Here is a 20,705-nt window from a genome sequence, read left to right as displayed (position 1 = left end):
TACCTGTTTACAGATCCGATTACATTAAATTCTATGTGAATTACCTGTTTACAGATCCGATTACATTAAATTCTATGTGGATTACCTGTTTAATGAAGTAATCAAAACTTGTTTTTATGATACAAAACAAGAGTAAACTGGTTAACCAGTTTTACACTTTGTTTTTTAAATTTTCGATTTATAATAAAATACAACTGTCAAAACAGTTACGCAAACATGAAATTATTTTCCTTCAAAAACTATAAACCATAAAAAGTTATAAAAATGCAACATAAATGTCAAAATAAATCAGTTACAAAAATAATTAAGCAAAACAGTTACAAAAATAATGAAATATACAAAATAAATATAACAATCCATAACATGTGTATAAAAAAAAACAATAGAAATTTTAACAATATTAACAACAACGGCTATAAAAATAATAACTTATCCATAAACAAACAATTATATATTTTAATTTAATAAATGTAATTTACTGCCTGTGTTAACACGCGCGCATGTGTGTTTCTGCGTAAACTAATTGCTCGTATTTAATAAATCCTAATAACTGTACCCTATTTTTATAAATGATCGTTTAAGTGATGCTAAATATATTTACAATTAAAAAAAATAATAAAATAAAACTAATTTAATTCCTGGTTTGCAGCATTCTCGTCCATCTTTCTTAATAGATAAGATTTACATTCGTTTTCAAATTCGCAAACTTCATCAAGCTCTTTTTCTGACAATGTACGTTCTAAAAAAATATATAGAAACGTGTATAATATAGGTAAATATATTTTATATCAAAATTTATTTCCCATGAAGCGTGTAACTTTTTAGAATTAAAAGAGTAATGTCAGGAAGTGAATAGGGGCGGATCCAGCATTTTTTGATCTTTGAGATAGCTAACTTCCAGACATAAAGCAAACTCCAAATGTTTATACTTATGTCAAATAAGTATTTGACATAAGTATAAAACATGTAACCCCCTTAATTTGAGGGGTTACAAATATTATATGGTAATAACTTTTGAACACTGAGAGATTATACTATAAAACTTAAAATTTATCGATGAACTGTTTATACTATGAAACTTGAAATTTATCTCAGCATTTTTTGGTCTTATTAGAATATGAACAAAAAATGCTGGATCCGCCCTTGGAAGTGCATATAGCAAAACCTAAATGTCTGGTGTACGAGGGTTGTCCCAGAATTAACTAGCCTAACAAAGAAAACACGAAAATTTTGAAAAAAAAATAACCATGGTATAAAGCTTTAACCTTTGAAAGCCTAACAGTGAAATTTAGTTTTTGTTTTTTTTCTTCTTTCCAAATTAGCGACTATTAATAGTGAACGTTTTCAGTAAATTTTTAATATGGAGAATATTAGTCATCGTTATGTCATTCAATATTTTTATTTAAAAGGTCTCAGTCCAGCCGATATCAAAAGTGAACTAGATTCTACTCTAGGGGAGTCTGCTCCCTCATTTGCAACAGTGAAATATTGGGTTGCAGAGTTTAAAAGAGGCCGTATGACCTGTTTAGATGAACCCCACAGTGGTCCACCAAATGAGGTCACCACGCCAGAAATGGTTAAGAAAATCCATAAAATCATACCGGACGATCGTCGATTGAAAGTGCGCGAGTTAGCTGATATGGCAGGCATATCAAAAAGTGCTGTACATCGCATATTGACTGAAAATTTGGACATTGAAAAGCTGTGCGCACGATGGGTGCCATGTTTACTTACAATCGACCAAAAACAAAGTCCTGAGAATGTATCGATGAATTATTTGGCGATGTTTCACAAAAATAAGGCCAAGTTTTTGCGTCGATTCATAACTATGGATAAAACATGGGTTCATCATTTCACTCCTGAAACAAAAGAGCAGTCGAAACAATGGACCAAAAGGGGGAGAATCGGCTCCAAAGAAGGCAAAAACAACTTCATCGGCTGGAAAAGTTATGGCGTCAGTTTTTTGGGATGCGCGCGAGATAATTTTCACTGATTATCTTCAAAAAGGAAAAACCATCAACGGCGCATATTTTGAAAACTTATTGCAGCGTTTGAGTGAAGAAATCAAGGAAAAACGTCCGCATTTGGCGAAGAAGAAAGTGTTATTTCATCAAGACAATGCACCGATTCACACATCTGTTAATCTCATGGCTAAATATAATGAATTAAAGTTTGAATTGCTTCCTCACGCACCCTATTCACCAGATTTAGCCCCATCAGATTATTTTCTATTTCCAAACTTGAAAAAATGGCTTGGTGAGAGAAGATTTTTTACAAATGAAGAGTCTGGGGTTGATGGCTATTATGCAGAGTTCGTTGGTTCCTACTATAAACAAGGTATCGAAGCAATTGAACATCGCTGGGAAGAGTGTATCGAGCTAAAAGGGGACTATGTTGAGAAACAAAAATAAGTTTTTTCAAAATGTTCGTGTTTTCTTTGTTTAACTAGGTAGTTCTGGAACAACCCTCGTATGTAGTCTGGTAAAATCGATGTTGGATAAGCATATACAGACTATGCTAATGAAAAAATAAGACAGCTGAAAGCGAAAAAAAAGAAACCTAATACAAATGTGCGTGATATGTTTGTGACAAAAAAAGTTTTTGTCAAATGACACAACAATCACTGGTCTAATTTGCCTTTGCAACTCATGAATCCTGTCCAGCCCAAATACGTTAGTCTATCGCAAATTAAAGGATAATAGCTAGATCTGACACTGAGATCCAAAGATGATACAGCTAAATTATATTATTCTCACAAGTAACAAGTAGGTCTGGTGAATATTGCAAAAAATAAAACTTAATCTAATTTTTTGATAAAAATAAAAGCAGATAAACAGTTGTTTAAAAGAACACAAATATTTTTAAGATATTGAAACAATTTGGTATCAACACTTTTTTGATTGATTAATTTTGCTTTTTTATGTTTGACATTTTTTGGTACTATATCATTATTTAAATTATTAGAAAAAGCTTGGCTTACAGATAATACTTGTCACCTTAAAATAAAATACTTCATGCCTACTAACAATCCGAAGTCATGATAAATGATTCCTATCACACACTCAACAATACACATCAAAAGCACTTGCCAGGAACACCACCCATGCGCAACATGGCACTGTTAAAGTCTGATATTTTAAGCTGTTGATAAAATCAGCCACTCTGGGAGCAATCCAAGAGTTTGAGAAACCTTATACATGAACTTAGAACCATCAAACTATAAAATCATCAAACTAAGTGTTAAAGCTTATTAAGAGACAACAGAAAATATTGCATAGTCGTTCCCAACACAACACAAACAAAAATCTATATGAGTCAAGAAGACCCACTATTACTTATCCAAAGCAGAAAGTATACTTCATATTTACATCAACAATTTATTAGATGAAGAAAGGATGCAAGGCTGTTCAACAGAAATTTTCTGTTTACCGATAATGCCTTGAACAATAGAGTGACTATAAGCGCATAAAAGTAGAAACCATCGAAGTCTTACATTCTGTTTTAAATGACTTAGGAGTTTTCAATAATGCACAAATTATACAAAAAGAATGGAACTTAAAGGCAATAGTATGCAAGCTCGTTTTTGGTACTTGTCTTCTAAAGCATTATGGTTTCAGCTGATTCACATCTTGATTTGCAAATTAAATCAGTAATTTTAGATATTTTACTTCAGCATAAAGTGCCTGATTTAAATATTAATTAAAAAATTTGATTACAGTGAAGTTGGTTGATTTTTATGAAGCTGGATTCGGTTATTGATTAAGGTTTAATTATATACTATTCAAACTAAAGGCAACTTAAAAGATCTTGAACCTTACAATAACTTTTTTTATCAAAACTCAAGTGTCACAAATGATTGTGTAGAAAGAAATATTGTAAAAATCCAGCAAAAAACTGTTAAGAATATGTTATACCCAAATTCTATATAAAGTTTTTACTTTTAGACTTTTGAGCTGAATTTTTTTTGTGAATGTCTAAAGGGACCTGAAACAGCTTTTCACATTGTGGTATTTTAAATTCAGAAAAAAGTTGAAAAATTCAAAAAAATGTTTGTTTACTCATAAAATCTTCTTGTTAGCTTGTTCACAAAAACTTTCATGTTTACTTGTTCACAAAAACCTTCATGTTTGCTTGTTCACAAAAACCTTCATTTTTACTTGTTCACAAAACGTTCATGTTTGCTTGTTTACAAAAACTTTATATTTCTGATTTTTTTATGCTTCAATTTAAAACATTTTTTCAAATCTTTATATGAATAAAAACTTGACACTTGTCTACTTAAGGTCTGATTTCCAACAAATGAACCCTTTCGGAAGCCATATCCAATCCATTACAAAAACTGATGGATGAAAGATTGAAAGCTTGTCTGTTAAAGCCTAAGTTAAGGTTAAGTTGCATATTTTATTTGTCCTTGTATGAAATATATTGTTTTTACATTGTATAAATATATCTTATTCAATAGAAATATATACTTCCTTGTATGAAATATATATTTCTATTGAAAAAGATATATTTGCACAGTCTTAAAACAAATTTTTTTCAGAATTTCTCTTTTTCAGCCTTAAAATGTTTTGCATTTGCGCAACATTTTTTTGACTTTATTTTTGTTTTTAGTAAACATCAGGAGAAACCATTCTGCTTCCATCACATCATAGAATCATTTGTTGTAACCATTAAATTTAATTTTTACAAAATTGCAAAACATTATAAACATAGTTAGACCTTTATTTATTTCTTTTTTCTAAAAATACAATTATAGTGATACATCACGTAATCTTGTAATAACTTGTTCTACCTACAGAAATTCTTCCACTTTATCCCTACCATTCAGTTTAGTCAAACTCTTTCTCAGTGATTGTTCCTGCATGTTCAAAAAATGTTTGTCTACATAATGAAAAACGTTTTTTCTCTGATATATGTAAAAAAACAATACTTTTTTTACATAAATCCGAGTTTTGCCCTTTCACACAGTTGATATCCTGCTTTATACAACTTACTATCTTTTCAATTCACACACTTTTCCTCAGTATTTCCCAATAATCTTCTAGTGTTTAAATAATACATTAATAAACTTTGATGCTATGACAGTGTTTGAGTTTTTCAACAATATATCATTTTTTAAAAATCTTCATTTTCTAAACAACTCACAACAAGTGTTTGAAAAAGTGTTTGCATGTAGCTAAAACTCAGGCAAATATTTCTATAAAAAAAAGTTGATAAAAAAAATGACACTATTGTCTATAGTTTCTCTACATGGAGATCTATATTTTTAAAATGTTAGAGGGAAAGCTAAAATAAAAAAACAAAGTAAACTTTCTTAAAAATATTTATACAAAAAAAAGTTATTGTATACTATTTCAAGCTTGCGCAAAACAATACAGGTAAAATTAATACAGGTAAAAACAATTCTATTACACCTTTATTTATGTTTCTATTAGAAACATAAAAGAAAGTTTTTATTATTATTAAAAAAAAATAATAAAAACTAACAAATTTAAACAAACACTTACTTAATTCCATCTCTGATTGTTGATAAGGCTTTCGACGAATCAAACTATTTAAATAATTTCCTAACATGTATAAATGACATAAAAGTATAAATGGAGGAATAAGTGGAGGTCGGTTAGCGTACTCCAAAACCAAATTAAAGCGCTCAAACTTCCAAATTGTATCAGCATTAGCTTGCACTTCTTCAAAAGTGTTGCTAAAATAATTTTAAAAAGTGATTCATAAATTAAAAAAACATTCAGGGTGTCAAATGTATTAAATTTTTAAAAGTGAAACCAGAGTACTTAAGCTAGAGAAAAAACTGAAACTTTAGAAATGAAATCACAAAATTCAATTTATTTGTAAAAATTTATAAGAATATCAAAAAAGATTCTATAAATATAATTAAAATTTATTAAGAAAAAATTATGTCAAGGCAAAAAAGTAAAGAATGCTACATGGCTTACAGCAGCATTCTCTACTTACCTTAGATTTATTAAGTTAAAGTTAATAATTGTGAAATGTTTATCATATTTTTAAAAAGAGATGTTTAAATTAGAAATATGCATACTATTTCACAAAAATAAATTTATTTTTTTTAAACATCTTTGCTTCCAACAAGACTGCAAGCAACCACTATTAGAGTTGGAAGGAAAGATGAAGTTTATAGAGCAAGATAACAATTGACAGATGACTTAAAAGATTACAAATTATATAAATCAGGAAAGCAAGAAGAAGGAAGCGAATTCCAAAGAAATAATGTTCAAGGAAAAAAACTAGACAAATAAGAGTTTTTGAAGCACTTAGGAACAGTCACAGTAAGATGAGACTTAATTGAATGATGAGTAACACAGGAATTAATTTTAGTAGATGGCACAAGAGACGCTAGCTCTTTAGAGCAGTGCCCATTATAGTATTTATGGAAAAGTGAAAGAGAAGCAACATTACAACAATGTGATAATGGTTGGAGGTTGGCTGCAAGAGCAGGTTCAACTATGTTTACAATGCATTTTTGCACTTTGTCTAAAAGAGAAAGTGCATTATTGGAAGACCCACCACAGATATGGCAATAGTATTCCATAAAAGGATGGATTTGAGATTTATAGAGATTAAAGAATAGAAACAGGAGTAAGAAAGTGTCAAGCACAATAAAGAGATGCAACTTTAGCAGATGCTAATTTTGCAATCAATTTGATATATGGTTTCCAAAAAAGATCGGACATAAGAGTTAACCCTAGAAGATGAAGGTTAGATGACTCATTGAGTACTTTACCCTTCATAAATATAGTAAGAATTAAATTATTGTGGTAACGATTGGCTGAAAAAAATTGACTTTTCTCTCAGTTAAAGTTTACCAGCCACTGTGAGCCCCATACTGTAGCAGAAGTGAGATCCATTTCAAGCTCAAATACCCCGTCCAAGCAATCAGAGTGTTGGCTTCTTATCAAGACAAGAATAAATGATAGTATCATCAGTGAACAATGCCACCTTAGATGTGAGAATATCTGGAAGATTGTTAATGTAAATTAAAAAGAGTATAAGGCCAAGGATTGAACCTTAAGGAACCCCTGAAGTTAAAGCACTCTTCTTCCTCTAAAAAAGTTAGAGGAAGAAGAGTGCTGTCTATTAAGGACAACTTTTATCCTACAATTGGAAAGGAAGGATTTAATAATCTTAATGATGTTACCTGATACACCTTAAGAAAAAAGCTTATGGGGAAGACCAGCATGCTAAACTTTATCAAAAGCTTTAGAAATGTCAAGAGTGATGGCCTTAACCTTTCCACCTCTATCTAATGCATGATAAAACCTATCGGTTATTACTGTTAGCAAATCAGCAGTAGAACGAGAAGATCAAAATCCATATTGATGATCAAAAAGTTATTAGATTCAAGACGAGAGATTAAGTGTTTGTTAATTAAAAATTCAAAAACCTTGTTTATAATAGGAAGAAGATTAATAGGATGGTAGTTAGATGAGTCAGATTACTCTCCAGAATTTTTAAAATAGGAATAACAGATGCCGCTTTCCAGCAGGCTGAAAAACAAGACTCTGATAAACACTTGTTAAATAGTTTTTAAATAAGTACATTTGATATAAATATTTTTCTTTTTAAATTATTTATTGTTTTACTAATTTGTTATAAAATATAAATAAATTATTCATTAATTAGTTCAAAATAAAAAGTTATTTCAAAAGTTAGTTCAAAATTAAAACAAAAAAATTTTTAAAAATGAATGTTACAGAGACTTGGAAAATAAACATTAAATTAAACTTTTTTATTTTTTATAAATTACAGAAAGAGTTCCAGATCTTGTAAGAGCTTGTCTTCAATCTAAACATTTTTTTAGATTATCTTTCAAATTCTTCTAGGTTTTTTTGTAGAACAAATAATAAATACAAAAAGTATATTATTACTAAAATAGAAAGTAAAAACATATATATATCCACAGTATAGTCCACAGACTATTCTTTTATGTGCTTTTGCTTAGCACCACTTCACTCTATCAAATTTTTTTATAATGCTTTTTCAATTTCTTATTAATATCTTATAATTATTAAAAAAAATTTTTAAGGGTATCAAGGGGGGAGAGGGGATCAGGTTTTAAAGTAAAAGCATACAAAAATATTTAAAAACAATAAAAATACTTACTTAAAAATTGCAATCAAAAGATTTAGGAGCAAAACATTTGCAACCAATAAGTAACATCCGAGAAGAACCCAAGCAATGGGTTCAGAATAATTATTTGTTTGAGGTGTTCCAAAACGTGTTTTATTACCTTAAAATAAAAAATAACTTTATTAATTAACTTATTAACTTATTAATTTTAGTGATGTGCCATCGGCAAAGGCTGATGAGGCTATTTATAGGGTTTAATGTATGTATATAAAGGTAATATTTTAATATTAGGTATGCAACTTGCATATATAAGGTGTGCCTATGGACCAGTTTGGTTTGGCTTAATAGCCAATACCAATGCATCGGCCAATGCCAATTAATCAACCGATGCCATCGGCTGATTAATTGGCCAATAGTTAAGCTGATTAATTGGTTGCTGGTTACCAATAGCATAGGCTAGTAGGTTGAATCATTTCTGATGAATAGGTACATGTTAAATATGTAATTTGAATCCTTAATATTATTATAATACCTTTAAATAAATACATTAAACCTATTATAAGCCACAATCGGCATTAGCCGATGGCACATCACTAATTAATTTATTAACTTATAAAAATTAATTCTAAAAAAAAACTAACCGTCTCCAGGATCTCGATCAACAAACAATTCACCATATATATTAAAATATGGATGAAAGAATGCATTTATAATCATATCAAACCCAGCATCTTGTGGTACTAATATCGATGCTGCAGAAATACCGTATGCCACAAGAAATACAAACAATATCAACATAAAGTTTACCATATCTTTAAACTAAAAAAGTAACACAAAAACTATTGAGAATTTGCAAATTTAACTTATGAAACCAAAACACGTTTTATTAAAAAAAAAAACTACCATTTTTGATATCATGATAACATAAGGACCCAATGCAATATCTACATAATAAACATTCAACAATCGTATCACCCACATCCCTGCATCTATGGCATACAAAACATGTGCAGCAGGTAAAGTTGTTTGACTAAAACGAAGAGCAAGTGCAACATAAAAAACTATAAGTGCTGCTGCATCCAACCTATTCCAATAGCTTGACCACCAATTTAAAAACTTTGTTTTGGCTGTTAATGCTTCATCTTGTATAACCTATAATTAAGCAGAAATATTAGAAATACAAATTTAGAAAATCAACTATTTTTGTCACTTAAAAAATCTCAATAAACATCCTACTTGACGCAATTCTTCAATTGTCAATGAACCAATGTATACAACTAAAATCCATTCTGCAATTGATGGTTTAGTAGTGTCTTTCTTAAGCATTGCAACATATCCGAAAAAAACCAGAAATATCAAATAGCCAAACTATAATGGAAATACAACTGTAACCAAGAAAAATAATTTATCAAAAAGAATTTCAATGATTCTAATAACTAAAAATAATCTTACTAAATTTGACATAAACTTTACAACAGGGGTATCAAAGTAAAACAGCCACATCTTTTTGAAGGGTGATAACTTCATTTCTGTTGGTGTCTCTTGTGGCGATGTAATTGAATTGTAAAATACAGAGTTGCTTTTCATTAGTTTTGAAGTATCCCTAAAAAAAAAAATTAAAAAATAAAAATCTGCTGGTAAAGTAGCAGTTACATATTAGTTACAAGTTACAATGAAAGTAGCGAAATCAATTATCAATGTAACTGAAGTTTCTGAAAAAAAAACTGTTAAAAAAAGTCATTTTGCTTTATTTTCTCTTATTGCAAAAATGCTTCTCTTTCTCTATTTACAAACGAAAATATAATTACAGCATTTATTACTTTTTGACAAACTAAAGTTTCTAACTGCATTTAAATTGTAACTTAAGATTAACCAAGAACCACGGTTTAAAATTTACTGACTTTGCCTTTGATTTTTTTCTTGTACTTTAACCTTTGCTACTTTTCTCCAGCAACTTTTTATTTATCGCTTTCACTACCATTTTGTACCAACTCTATTCTTTACTTCTATAAAACTCATTTATATAGTATGAGAAAAATATATTGCATAGCTTACAACTTTTCTACAAATAAATTGCATAGCTTACGACTCGTTGTTATATCAAAACTAGATCTCCTAATGATGATTTTTTTTTAATTAGGCATGATCAGCCAAACTTTTGTCTTGTTTTAATGTTGCATCTTGACTTTTCTACAAACACATTGCATAGCTTACAACTTTTCTACAAATAAATTGCATTGCTAATGTATAGTTACTGTTTAAACAAACTACTATCTCTTGTTTCAGATAATAAAATTTTTTAAGAGATTGCGCGTCTGTTATATTAGTACTTTTTTAGTATTTGTAGTTTAGTATTTGTGTATGAAAAAATTTAAACTGTGCATGAACCTTTTTCCAATTATCAATATTATTAATGTTATATTATTGTCGATATTATTAACATTATTCTTTTAATAAGTTACTATGCTTTAGCTATTTACATGGTATAAGCTCATTAATAACAAAACCAGCTATCTATTTTTGAATATAAGTGTAGCAATATGTATTAACCAATATTGTTAAATAACTATCAGCACTGGAAATAAAGACTTATCTATGATAGTCTACTTTTGAAAAAAAAAAAAATTTTGAATCTCCCAATATCGATTCTGGTCAATCAAATTTGATCAGCAAGAATTGTCTTGCAAATAGCAAAAAACTTTTGTATCAAAAAATTGCTCAATAAAAAATTTAAATACCTTCAAAAACAGAAAGTTAAAATTATTAAATTAATTAAATTAAAATTATTGGAATGAAAATGGTTAACCATTGGTTGACCACAACCATTGAAAAAATGTTTTTAATATTATAACAATAATGAGTTTAAAGTATTAAAAAAAGCACTAAAATATTACTAAACAAGTAAAATAAAGTTAAATAGTTAAAAAGTTAATTAGTTGAGTAAATTTGCTTCTCAACAACAAGTGGACTCAACTTATTTCTCCGTGCAACGACCTTATTCGTAAAGGTTCATGTTTCAGAGTTATAGAGTTGAGAGAGGGTTTATAACCACAACTAAGTAGCCTCCTCATCTGTAATGGTTTTCTCTTGGAGAGGTAAATTAATAAAAAATAAAAAATAAAATGTTAATGAATTTTTATGGCTTGAATTTTTTTGAATGAAATTAATTTGAAATATTAACTATATATTAAATATTAAATATATAATTAACATTTCTTTTAAAGTCCAAAGAATAAATATAGTGGTCATAAAAATTTAAGCAAAATACTATTTACATGTGCTTAAAAAGTTTGAGATCATTAAACATCAAAACAATAAAGTATAAAATAATTATAATCATTAAATAAAGGCACATAAATTGCAACAGACAATTATTTCACTTAATAAGAAATTATTATTTGAATCACCTGCAAAGAAAGATAATTATCTTTTCATATTATTTTGAATTACCCAAAACAAATAATAGCTTTTAACAAAAAAGGTATTTTCATGTAATTAGCTCTTTTTAATCACAATTTTCTTTTGAAAAAGAAAAGAAAAGAAAAAAAAGTTTCATTTTTTTTTCTTAGCAGGAGTTTTAACAAATTGTCATTGACATATATATATATATATATATATATATATATATATATATATATATATATATATATATATATATATATATATATATATACATACAGCATGCAAATGTTGGACAAAGGTCAAAAGTAATTAAAAGTAATTAAAAGTGACGTATTTGTTGGCATAAGAACCATTTTTTTCCTTCCGTACTCCCAAATGCAACAAACTATAGAACTATATATATATATATATATATATATATATATATATATATATATATATATTATATATATATATATATATATATATATATATATATATATATATATACATATATATATATACAGGGTGCGGCAGTGATTTGCAAACTAATTTTTCGGCTAGGTTTTGTGATGTAAATAAAATACTTCCGCAATTTGTTTTTGTTGATTAATGTTCAATGACTGTCTTAGATTATAATAAAATAGTCAATAAAACACATTTTAGTTAAAAGTTTTACAATGGAAGCCAAAAGAACCGAAGTTTTAAATTTGATTTACGTGTGGTTTGTCTGCACGTGAAGTGATTCGTGTTTCTGGAGTATCTAAAACTACATTTTACAAAGTGGTTAACTGTAGCAGTGCTGAAAGAGCCAAAATACCTCCTCCAGTGAATACAAAAGTAGATAAAAAGTTCACAGAAAGCTTAAAAAGCATGTTGAAAAGAATCCTACTGTATCCAGCAGAAAGACAGTAAAATTGTTCAATGTTGTTGAAAAGACAGTCAGAAGAACTCTAAAAACACTTGGAAAAGTCAGTGTGGCCTGACCTTCATGTCAACTTTTAACAGAAAGACTAAAAACTTTACGATTGGAACAATCAAAGAAGCTTCTAAATCAGCTAAAAAGCCATGCTTCGTCAACAGTTAAAGTTTTATCAGATGAAAAACTTTTTAGTGTTGACTGTGTGATAAATAGGCGAAATGACAGATTCATTGTGCAGAAGGGTACCACCTGTGTGTCACACCAAGCACCCTCAGTTCATCATGATGCTAGGAATTATCGCTTCTAATGGAGAGAAATGTCCACCAATCTACATCAAAGAGAAAGAAAAAGTTACCTCTGATGTGTTTATTAGCATACTAAAACACTATGTGGTGCCATGGCTGAAGAAGACATTCCCAGAAAACAATTACATTTTTCAACAGGACAATGCACCTTGTCATGGGTCCAGAAAAACTCAACAATATCTTCAGGACAATATGGCTAATTTCTGGCCCAAACACTTTTGGCCACCATCCAGCCCTGACCAGAATCCCCTTGACTATAGCATGTGGAGCGTAGTTAAGAGTAAGGGTTGAAAAAAGGCCCACTCAAGTGTCAAGTCAGTGAAGTCATCATTTACCCGTGCTTGGAACTCAATGTCAAGGGACTATATAAGCACCTGCCAGTCCTTCCATCCTAGGCTTGAGGCAGTGATCAAAAAAAAGGAGACTTAATTGAATGTTATGTTGGAAAAAATATTTATCTTCAACTTTTCTTCTATTAATATTCCATGAATATAATTTTTTAGTGTTTTAAAAATTCATTTTGAAAAATGTTCTAAAATGTTTGCGAATTGCTGTCGCACCCTGTATATATATATATATATATACACACACACATATTGTATATAGATAAAAAAGATTTTGTGCTATATATATATATATATATATATATATATATATATATATATATATATATATATATATATATATATATATATATATATATAAAGCACAATTATTTTTTTTTAAACTAACAAATAATAAAATAATTGTTTAAAAATACCTACTTTTCAACTAAGCTTGTCTCTTCGTTTTTAACAGCATCACTACTTTCATTTGTTAATGGTAAATTGTAAACATCACTGTCTACTAATTCATAATCAGTGTTTTTGAATTTAAATGTGCAAATATAAGGAGGAAAAAAGAATGCTATCAAATAATTTAGACGAGAAATTTCTGAATCTTTGATAGGTCCATCCCAAACATCGTTCAAAATAGTCTGAACAGCATTGTGAGCAATAAAATCTTTATGATCACTCAATACAGCTAAAGTCAAACAAGTATGCGAGTTGAACTGCAATGAGCTGTTGGTAATAAGTTTTTCTGTTAACTCTTTGTTTGTTTTAAAACATTGATCTAACATATCTATACAAAGTTGGCGAAACTTTCTAAAAAAAAAAAACAGACAAAACTTGAGAATATTTATGCATAAACTAATAGTTACATATTTAGCACAATATTTAATTATATTTTTTACCAAGTTATCATATTACATTGATGATCTTTACATTTTTTTTTTTTTTTACATTCTAAAACGAACGAAATTCTTTTTCAAAAGCTGCAAAATTCTTAAAATATTTAAGCAGGTTTAGCAATGTTTTTATCAATCCTGACTTAACTGAGGCTGAAAAGTATAATGCTAAATTATTAAGAGATGAGTACAAAAAACTATATTTAGGAAATGCACAACTTTTGATTGATTATTATGGTAAATATTGACAGAGTTGTTAAAATCGTCAAGTAGCAATTAATTTCTAATAACTGGAAATCAAATCTGAACTGTTACAAATCATTAAATTTTGTTGGTTTTAAAAATATGTCAATTAATAGTAAACTTTCGTCCAAAATACCTCAACTTATCAACAAAGCAAAAAAGTTAAAAATGAAAAAATAAGTTGAAAAAATATAGCTAACAAACAAATTAATTGCAATAACAATGCCAGCTTTACAAAAAAATTCAAAAAATTTTTTTTTTTCCATCTTTTTAACTAAGAAGCTTTGCCAATAAACATGAGTTTTATTTATATGCCGAGGCAACAAAATCTGCTGTAATCTGCGTTTGAGACATTTTTCAATAATAAACCTTTTAACACTATTTTGTGTCCAAAAGATTACTCAATTTATTGCAAAGACCGTATTAAAATTGGCGGAGGATGCAATTTACTGTAGAAATGATATTAAGGTTGAACAGGTACAGATTAAGCAAACAGATATTGATATCATTGTGTTGATATAATTTTTGGATCTCAGAAACTCTGTCTAATAACTTGCTATCGCCCACCTTTTTATACAATAACAGATGTTGCTTGAATTTATGATTTCAATTACTTATAATTTAATGATAAAATTATTTTGTGAAACAAGCAAACAAATAAAAATAAAATTAAAAAGTGTTATAATATATTCTTAAATTTGGTAAATGAACTCGGTTTGCACCAATTCGTTAAAGAAACAACGTGCATCTTTTTGATCTTGTATTTTCTAATAACATTTCTCTTTTAAGTGATATATCTGTCAAGTGTCCTTTTAGCACTTGCGACCATAACACAGTCCAATTTTCTATAAATATGAACAAGTTTAACCAGCGTGAAAATAAATCAGAACTTTTATACAACATTCCTAATGCTGATGTTAAGGGTCTTGAGTTATATTTATCAAAAATAAATTGGGATTTTGTGCTTTCTTGTACAATTGAGGACTACTGGAGCATTTTTCTAAGGCTTTTTGGTACACTATCCAAAATGCATTAAAAAAATCTTAAATCACAAAGCATTTTTATGGAAAAGATGGACAAATAATAAAAAAATTTATAAAAAATCAGCTTACAAACAGTACGCCAGGAATTACAAACAAATCTTATCTAATTACCAATTGAAAATTGAATTAAACCTAGTAGAAGGAAATAACATTAGCAAGTTTTATAACTATGTTAATAACAAAATGAATATCCCTAATAAGCACCACCATCTAAAAGACAGAAATAACAATAACAAGGTCACTTCCAGCAATATAGAAATTGCTAACATGTTTAATAATCACTTTGGAAGTGTTTTTACAGACAATAGTAGCTATTCTCCGAATATTGTCAGTTATGTTAATGATCTCATAAGTATTGACAGGGTTTATTTTTCCATCAAGTCAGTGTACAAAACCTTAATGGGAATTCATCGTAGTACCTCGTACGGTCATGATAGTTTATTTAATGCAATTCTTAAAAAGTTAGCTCATGTTTTATGTTTTCCTCTTTCATATATTTTTGAGGCTAGTTTTACATCAAACACTTTACCTTATCAATGGTACCAAGCTTTTATCTCCCCAATTTTTAAAAACAGAGCTACATCGGATCCTAGCAACTATAGACTCATCTCTTTAACTTGTACTTGTTGTTGAATCATGGAAAAAATTATCAACTCACATATTGTTGAGTATCTAAATAGTTATAACAAATTCTTTGTGGTGGGTTTGATAACTGGTCAAACTTAAGTCACATCATAACAAAGCAATGCACCCAGAAAATCATTGCACCCAGAAAAGCATTGCACCCATTGAAATCCTGCTGAAGCTATAGTTAAGGCATTATTAGACTCCACAATTGATAAAATATTAAATATTGAAACCATAAGACATCTGAACAAAAAATGTAAAGAAGTGGAGAAACTACATCAATACCTAATACGAGTTTTGATGTTATTTGGTATTTGATCGCAGAGAGTATTTCTTTACATGGAAATGAGGAAATCAACTTTTACAATGACTGAAAAAAGTGAAGACTTTCAATGTGGTGTGGGTAAATTTCTAATTTTGTTAAATTTACTCAGTATGATGAGGTATGAGGTGCTTAATGAAAAACTTTCGAACTTTCAAATATTTACAGTACTCAAAAACAATCTGCTGGAAGGGGTGCTAGAATTACGCTTCTTTCTAATTATACACAAAACAAGCTCATTCATACTATGACACAGATGGTCAAGAAGGATATTTCAGAATAGGTAAATAATTCAGTATTCTTTTCACTATCAGCTGATGGCACCACTGATATTATACTCTGTGAGCAAACTTCTATTGTATTACGTTATGTTACACTTCCTGCAGAAGAGGCCGTTGTAAAGGAACATCTGATTTCAATGGTTGAAACTGAAACAACTACTGGTGAAGGAATAAGTGAAAAAATCAAAGATAAACACAAATCAAATAACTTAGATATTCAAAAATGTGTGGGTATGTCTTTTGATGGTGTGAGCAATATGCAAGGAATAAACAAAGGAGTTGCAACACATTTGAAGCAGTGTTTTCCCATGGCAATAAATATTTATTGTGGATCTCAAGAAACAAATCTGGTTATGAAAGCTTGTGCAAAATCTTCTGTTGTTTCTGTTCACCTTTTTGGAACAGAAACAACAGAAGATGTGCATAAATTAAAGACTTTTCTATACGGAAACTCAAGGAAATGAAATAATATATTTGAGAAGTGCATATCTCTTCTTGAGGATGTGAATCAGTCTCTTGAACTGGCTGCACAGTGTTCGTTTTAGTGCCTTACAAAATGCTACAGACCGACTGCTAACACTATACCCTGCAGTAATCTATTGCCTTGAACAAATTTCAAATGACATGGGGTTTAAAATGAATATTCGAAGTGAAGCACAAGGTCTTTTATCCCGATTTCAGTCATATGAAACAACTGGACTAAATGCCTGTTCAAAGAAATTTTTACTATCTTGGGTCCCCTAAATGAAATTCTTCAAGGAGAAACACTTGATTTTTCCATTGCTATAATGTCTGTTGATTTATCACTGAAAAAGCTTCAAGTACTAAGGGACAGTGCTAGCCAAAATGCTATTTTATCTGCTGTTAAAATTGCAACTAAAGCTCAGCTTAAACAGCAAATATTTGTTGAGAAAAGGACTCGCAGAAAGAAATGACTGGACTTCGATGAAACAGTAGATGAGCGGCTTACTCAGGCTAAAGATCAGTGGCTAGCAGAAGTGTTTTATACTGTAGTTGATTCAGCAATTGCAGTTCTTGTTGACAAATTTTCTTCACAGTGGAAATATTTAGAAAACATAGATATCTTTTTATTGAAGAATATGAGTGAAGATAAGTCATAACTTAAACTCTAATTCACGAGAAAAAATTCATTGAAAAATTCAAAATTGGTATCAGTTTAAATGAAAAAACTACTGAAATGGTTGATTTTGTGGAGATCTACAGAAAGGCTGCTGAGAAGGATAACAAAACTTTGCCTTCTTTCCTCATTATTTACAATTTTATGCTGAAGACTAAGTTAGATGCTGTATTCTCCTCTGTTGCAGTTCTATACAAGATATTCAGTACAATTCCAACAAATTCAGCAGAGTGTGAGAGAGTTTTCAGCAAACTGAAACTTGTAAATACTTGTCTAGCAAATCGGTTGACGTCAGAGATGTTGGGGTTCGTGTTCCATTGTCAGTGGAACAGGAGAAAATGTGGAATTTGATGCATTATGACAATAAAAAACCATGCTGGTACAAATGAATTACATAATATTTTGTACCCATAAAAAACTTTTTTTATTATAAATATAATTTTCCTTGATTGCTTATTTGTCTCTTGTTAAAAGTACTTTACCAGGCCCCTCTTCTGGAAATTCGTACTTACTTTTCAGGTGCCACCAAGTCTCTGCAATATACGTGATAACCTTTTAAAGTGGATCTTTGCATTTCTCATAGACAGATCTCGATAGCTAAAGATTAGTAGTTCTTTATTAGATCTAATTCAAATCGTTAGTGGTGTACCTCAGAGTAGTGTGCTAGGACCAACTTTGTTTTTATCATTTATTAATGACTCATCTGTAGTAAATAATCTCAAATGTACAATAAAACTTTTATTTATATTATTTTGGTCAGATACTTGGTCATTGTAAATTGCCAGCAAGAAATGTTTTGTATACAGATTACCACTTAATCTAATGCATAGTATTAGTTTTATTTACAAATTAGGTGATTGTATTTTAGATTAATCACCTAACCCAAAGGATCTTGCAGTAACTATGGACTCACAAAATTACAAAAACCACGTTGCCAAAGTCATTCATGTAGCAAATACTAGAGCATACCTAATCTTAAAATGTTTTAAAACTTGCAATCCTAGTATATTAGTACGTGCATTTACCAAACATAAGAACAATTATTGAATATTGCTCTCCAGTTTGGTCATCACATCAAACTATGATAATTAAGTCTATTGAAAATATTCAAAAAAGATGCTTGGTTTGGATCCTCTGTAGCTCAGATGTTTAAAACATGATTTAGTTATATATCCCAAAATTATGCATAATTTGGTTTGCATAGATCAAAGTTTATTTTTTAAAAACACCTATAATTAATATACCCATGGTCATAATAAGAAGATTCAAAAGCAACGATATCATCTCGACATTTGCAAATATTGTTATTCTCAAAAAGTTGTAAATATCTGGAATAATCTTATATCAGAAGCTGTAAACGATAACATTTGTATGTTTAAAAATAAAATAAAATCTTGCAGTTTCGATAAACACTGCTTCTATAAAGTAAATGAATGAATCAAATCATGAATTTTTATATTATAAACTATACTTGTTTAACATGTACATTGTTTTTATATTATTTAAAGGCATACTGTCAGTGTCCATTTATTGGACCTGTATGTCCGTTAGAACATGAAATTTCGAACTTGCTCTTATAAATCTTTATCTCTTTTTTAAATATATCACTTAAAAATTCAATTCAACAATAAATCAACAAATACAGCAGTTATATCACTATGACAACAACACTTTTTTTTAGCAACAACAATATTATTATAGCAACTCTTTCACAATCAATATAACTAACACTGTGAACATTTAGCAAAAGGCAGATACATAATATTAAATAAAAAACTTCCTAAATAAAGTTTTTATCAAGTTTATGAAATACTTTTTGGATCTAGCCAGGAAGAGAAACTTTAGAATAAAACTTCCGTGATAGGTATGTTTGGAAAAATAAGGAATAAAAGAAATTAAAAAAATGGAATAAAAAGGGTTTTGCTACAACCTAAAATGTACCAAGAGGTTCTTTCCTATTTTTTTTAAACAGGTGAAATTTTTGAAATTAGTATGAATGTAACAAAGGCAACATAAACATGTTTATCATTTAAAATTAAATATCATTTCTAAAGTTCTTAATTTGGGAAAGGTTGGACATGATTTGCAAACCTTGGAATTCTTTACTGGACACAAAACAACAAAAATACATTTGATTTTAAAATCACAAAAATCAAATCTATAATCCTTACACTTGATTTAAACCAATGACAACCGTAACGTCATCAGGAAGATCAAATTTGTTTGACATCTCTTCTAAATAACTGCTGATTGCAATGCCAAAAAAAGATTTTAATAAACTTTCCTCTTCGAAGCTCCATACATAGTAAGCCATTTCAAACATATTGGAGAGCAAAGCAAAAAAAAAAAGTTCTTTATATGGATACTGAAAACTACTCTGTCCTTTGTTTCCCTATAAAGAAATATAAAAATTTATTAGAAAAATAAATTTATTCACATAAAAAGTTTTTTATTAGAAAAATGTTAGCTTTAATTTTTTGTTTAAAATAACATAAGTTTTATAAAGCAAAAGCCAAAAAATTTATTTTTAAATACTTTTAAAAAGATTTGCATATTTGTAGAATTTTTTCATCTCTCTTTACTATATAATGGTTATAAAATGAAACTTAGCAGCATTTTAAAACCATTAAAGTGCATTAAATCCCATTTAAATACAAGTTTCATTTTAAAACTACATTTTACATTAACTAATTAATAATTTAATATAAATGCTACTTAAATAATTTGTTATAAATAATATTAGTAAAAATAACTTAATACAAACAACTTATAGTAAATGTTAAAACTTAATTATTTATTTTCATCTTTAAGATGTTTTGTTCACTTTTATTTTTATTAGTTTTGTTATCAATTTGATCTCTTTTTAACTAGCATTTTTTTTCTTGTAACTTTTAAAATATTTTTAAAAATTTTAATAGATTTTGAAACTTTTTTTGTGCATCATGTCATTTTTTGTTTTTAAAAGCAATTAAAACTTTATAAATTGGTTTTAGAACTTTCTTTTAAAAATATTTCATTTTAAAAGTCATAGATTTAAACTTTCTTTTTTCTTTAGCCATCTTTGGCCAAGTCAAATATAATTACAATAATAAAGCAAGCTTAGAAAATA

The 20,705-nt window shown here is 28.7% G+C and overlaps 1 protein-coding gene across 1 annotated transcript in view; it reads right to left on the bottom strand.

The window, feature by feature from the left end:
• Window positions 1–206: 206 nt before the first annotated feature.
• Window positions 207–20,705, bottom strand: part of LOC100206201 (transient receptor potential cation channel subfamily M member 1) — a 39,294-nt gene continuing 18,795 nt past the window's right edge. Inside the window, exons 8-16 of the mRNA XM_065812474.1 lie at window positions 19,768–19,988; window positions 13,479–13,859; window positions 9,559–9,709; window positions 9,343–9,474; window positions 9,010–9,258; window positions 8,748–8,925; window positions 8,140–8,266; window positions 5,511–5,704; window positions 207–739 (exon numbers count right to left, since the gene is read on the bottom strand). Of these exons, the coding sequence (XP_065668546.1) occupies window positions 627–739; window positions 5,511–5,704; window positions 8,140–8,266; window positions 8,748–8,925; window positions 9,010–9,258; window positions 9,343–9,474; window positions 9,559–9,709; window positions 13,479–13,859; window positions 19,768–19,988 (1,746 nt within the window). The 3' untranslated portion in view covers window positions 207–626. The remainder of the gene's footprint in view (window positions 740–5,510; window positions 5,705–8,139; window positions 8,267–8,747; window positions 8,926–9,009; window positions 9,259–9,342; window positions 9,475–9,558; window positions 9,710–13,478; window positions 13,860–19,767; window positions 19,989–20,705) is intronic.

The sequence above is a fragment of the Hydra vulgaris genome, chromosome 12 (assembly GCF_038396675.1).
Source record: "Hydra vulgaris chromosome 12, alternate assembly HydraT2T_AEP".
NCBI lineage: Eukaryota > Metazoa > Cnidaria > Hydrozoa > Anthoathecata > Hydridae > Hydra > Hydra vulgaris.
This window is presented reverse-complemented; position numbering and strand designations above follow the sequence as displayed.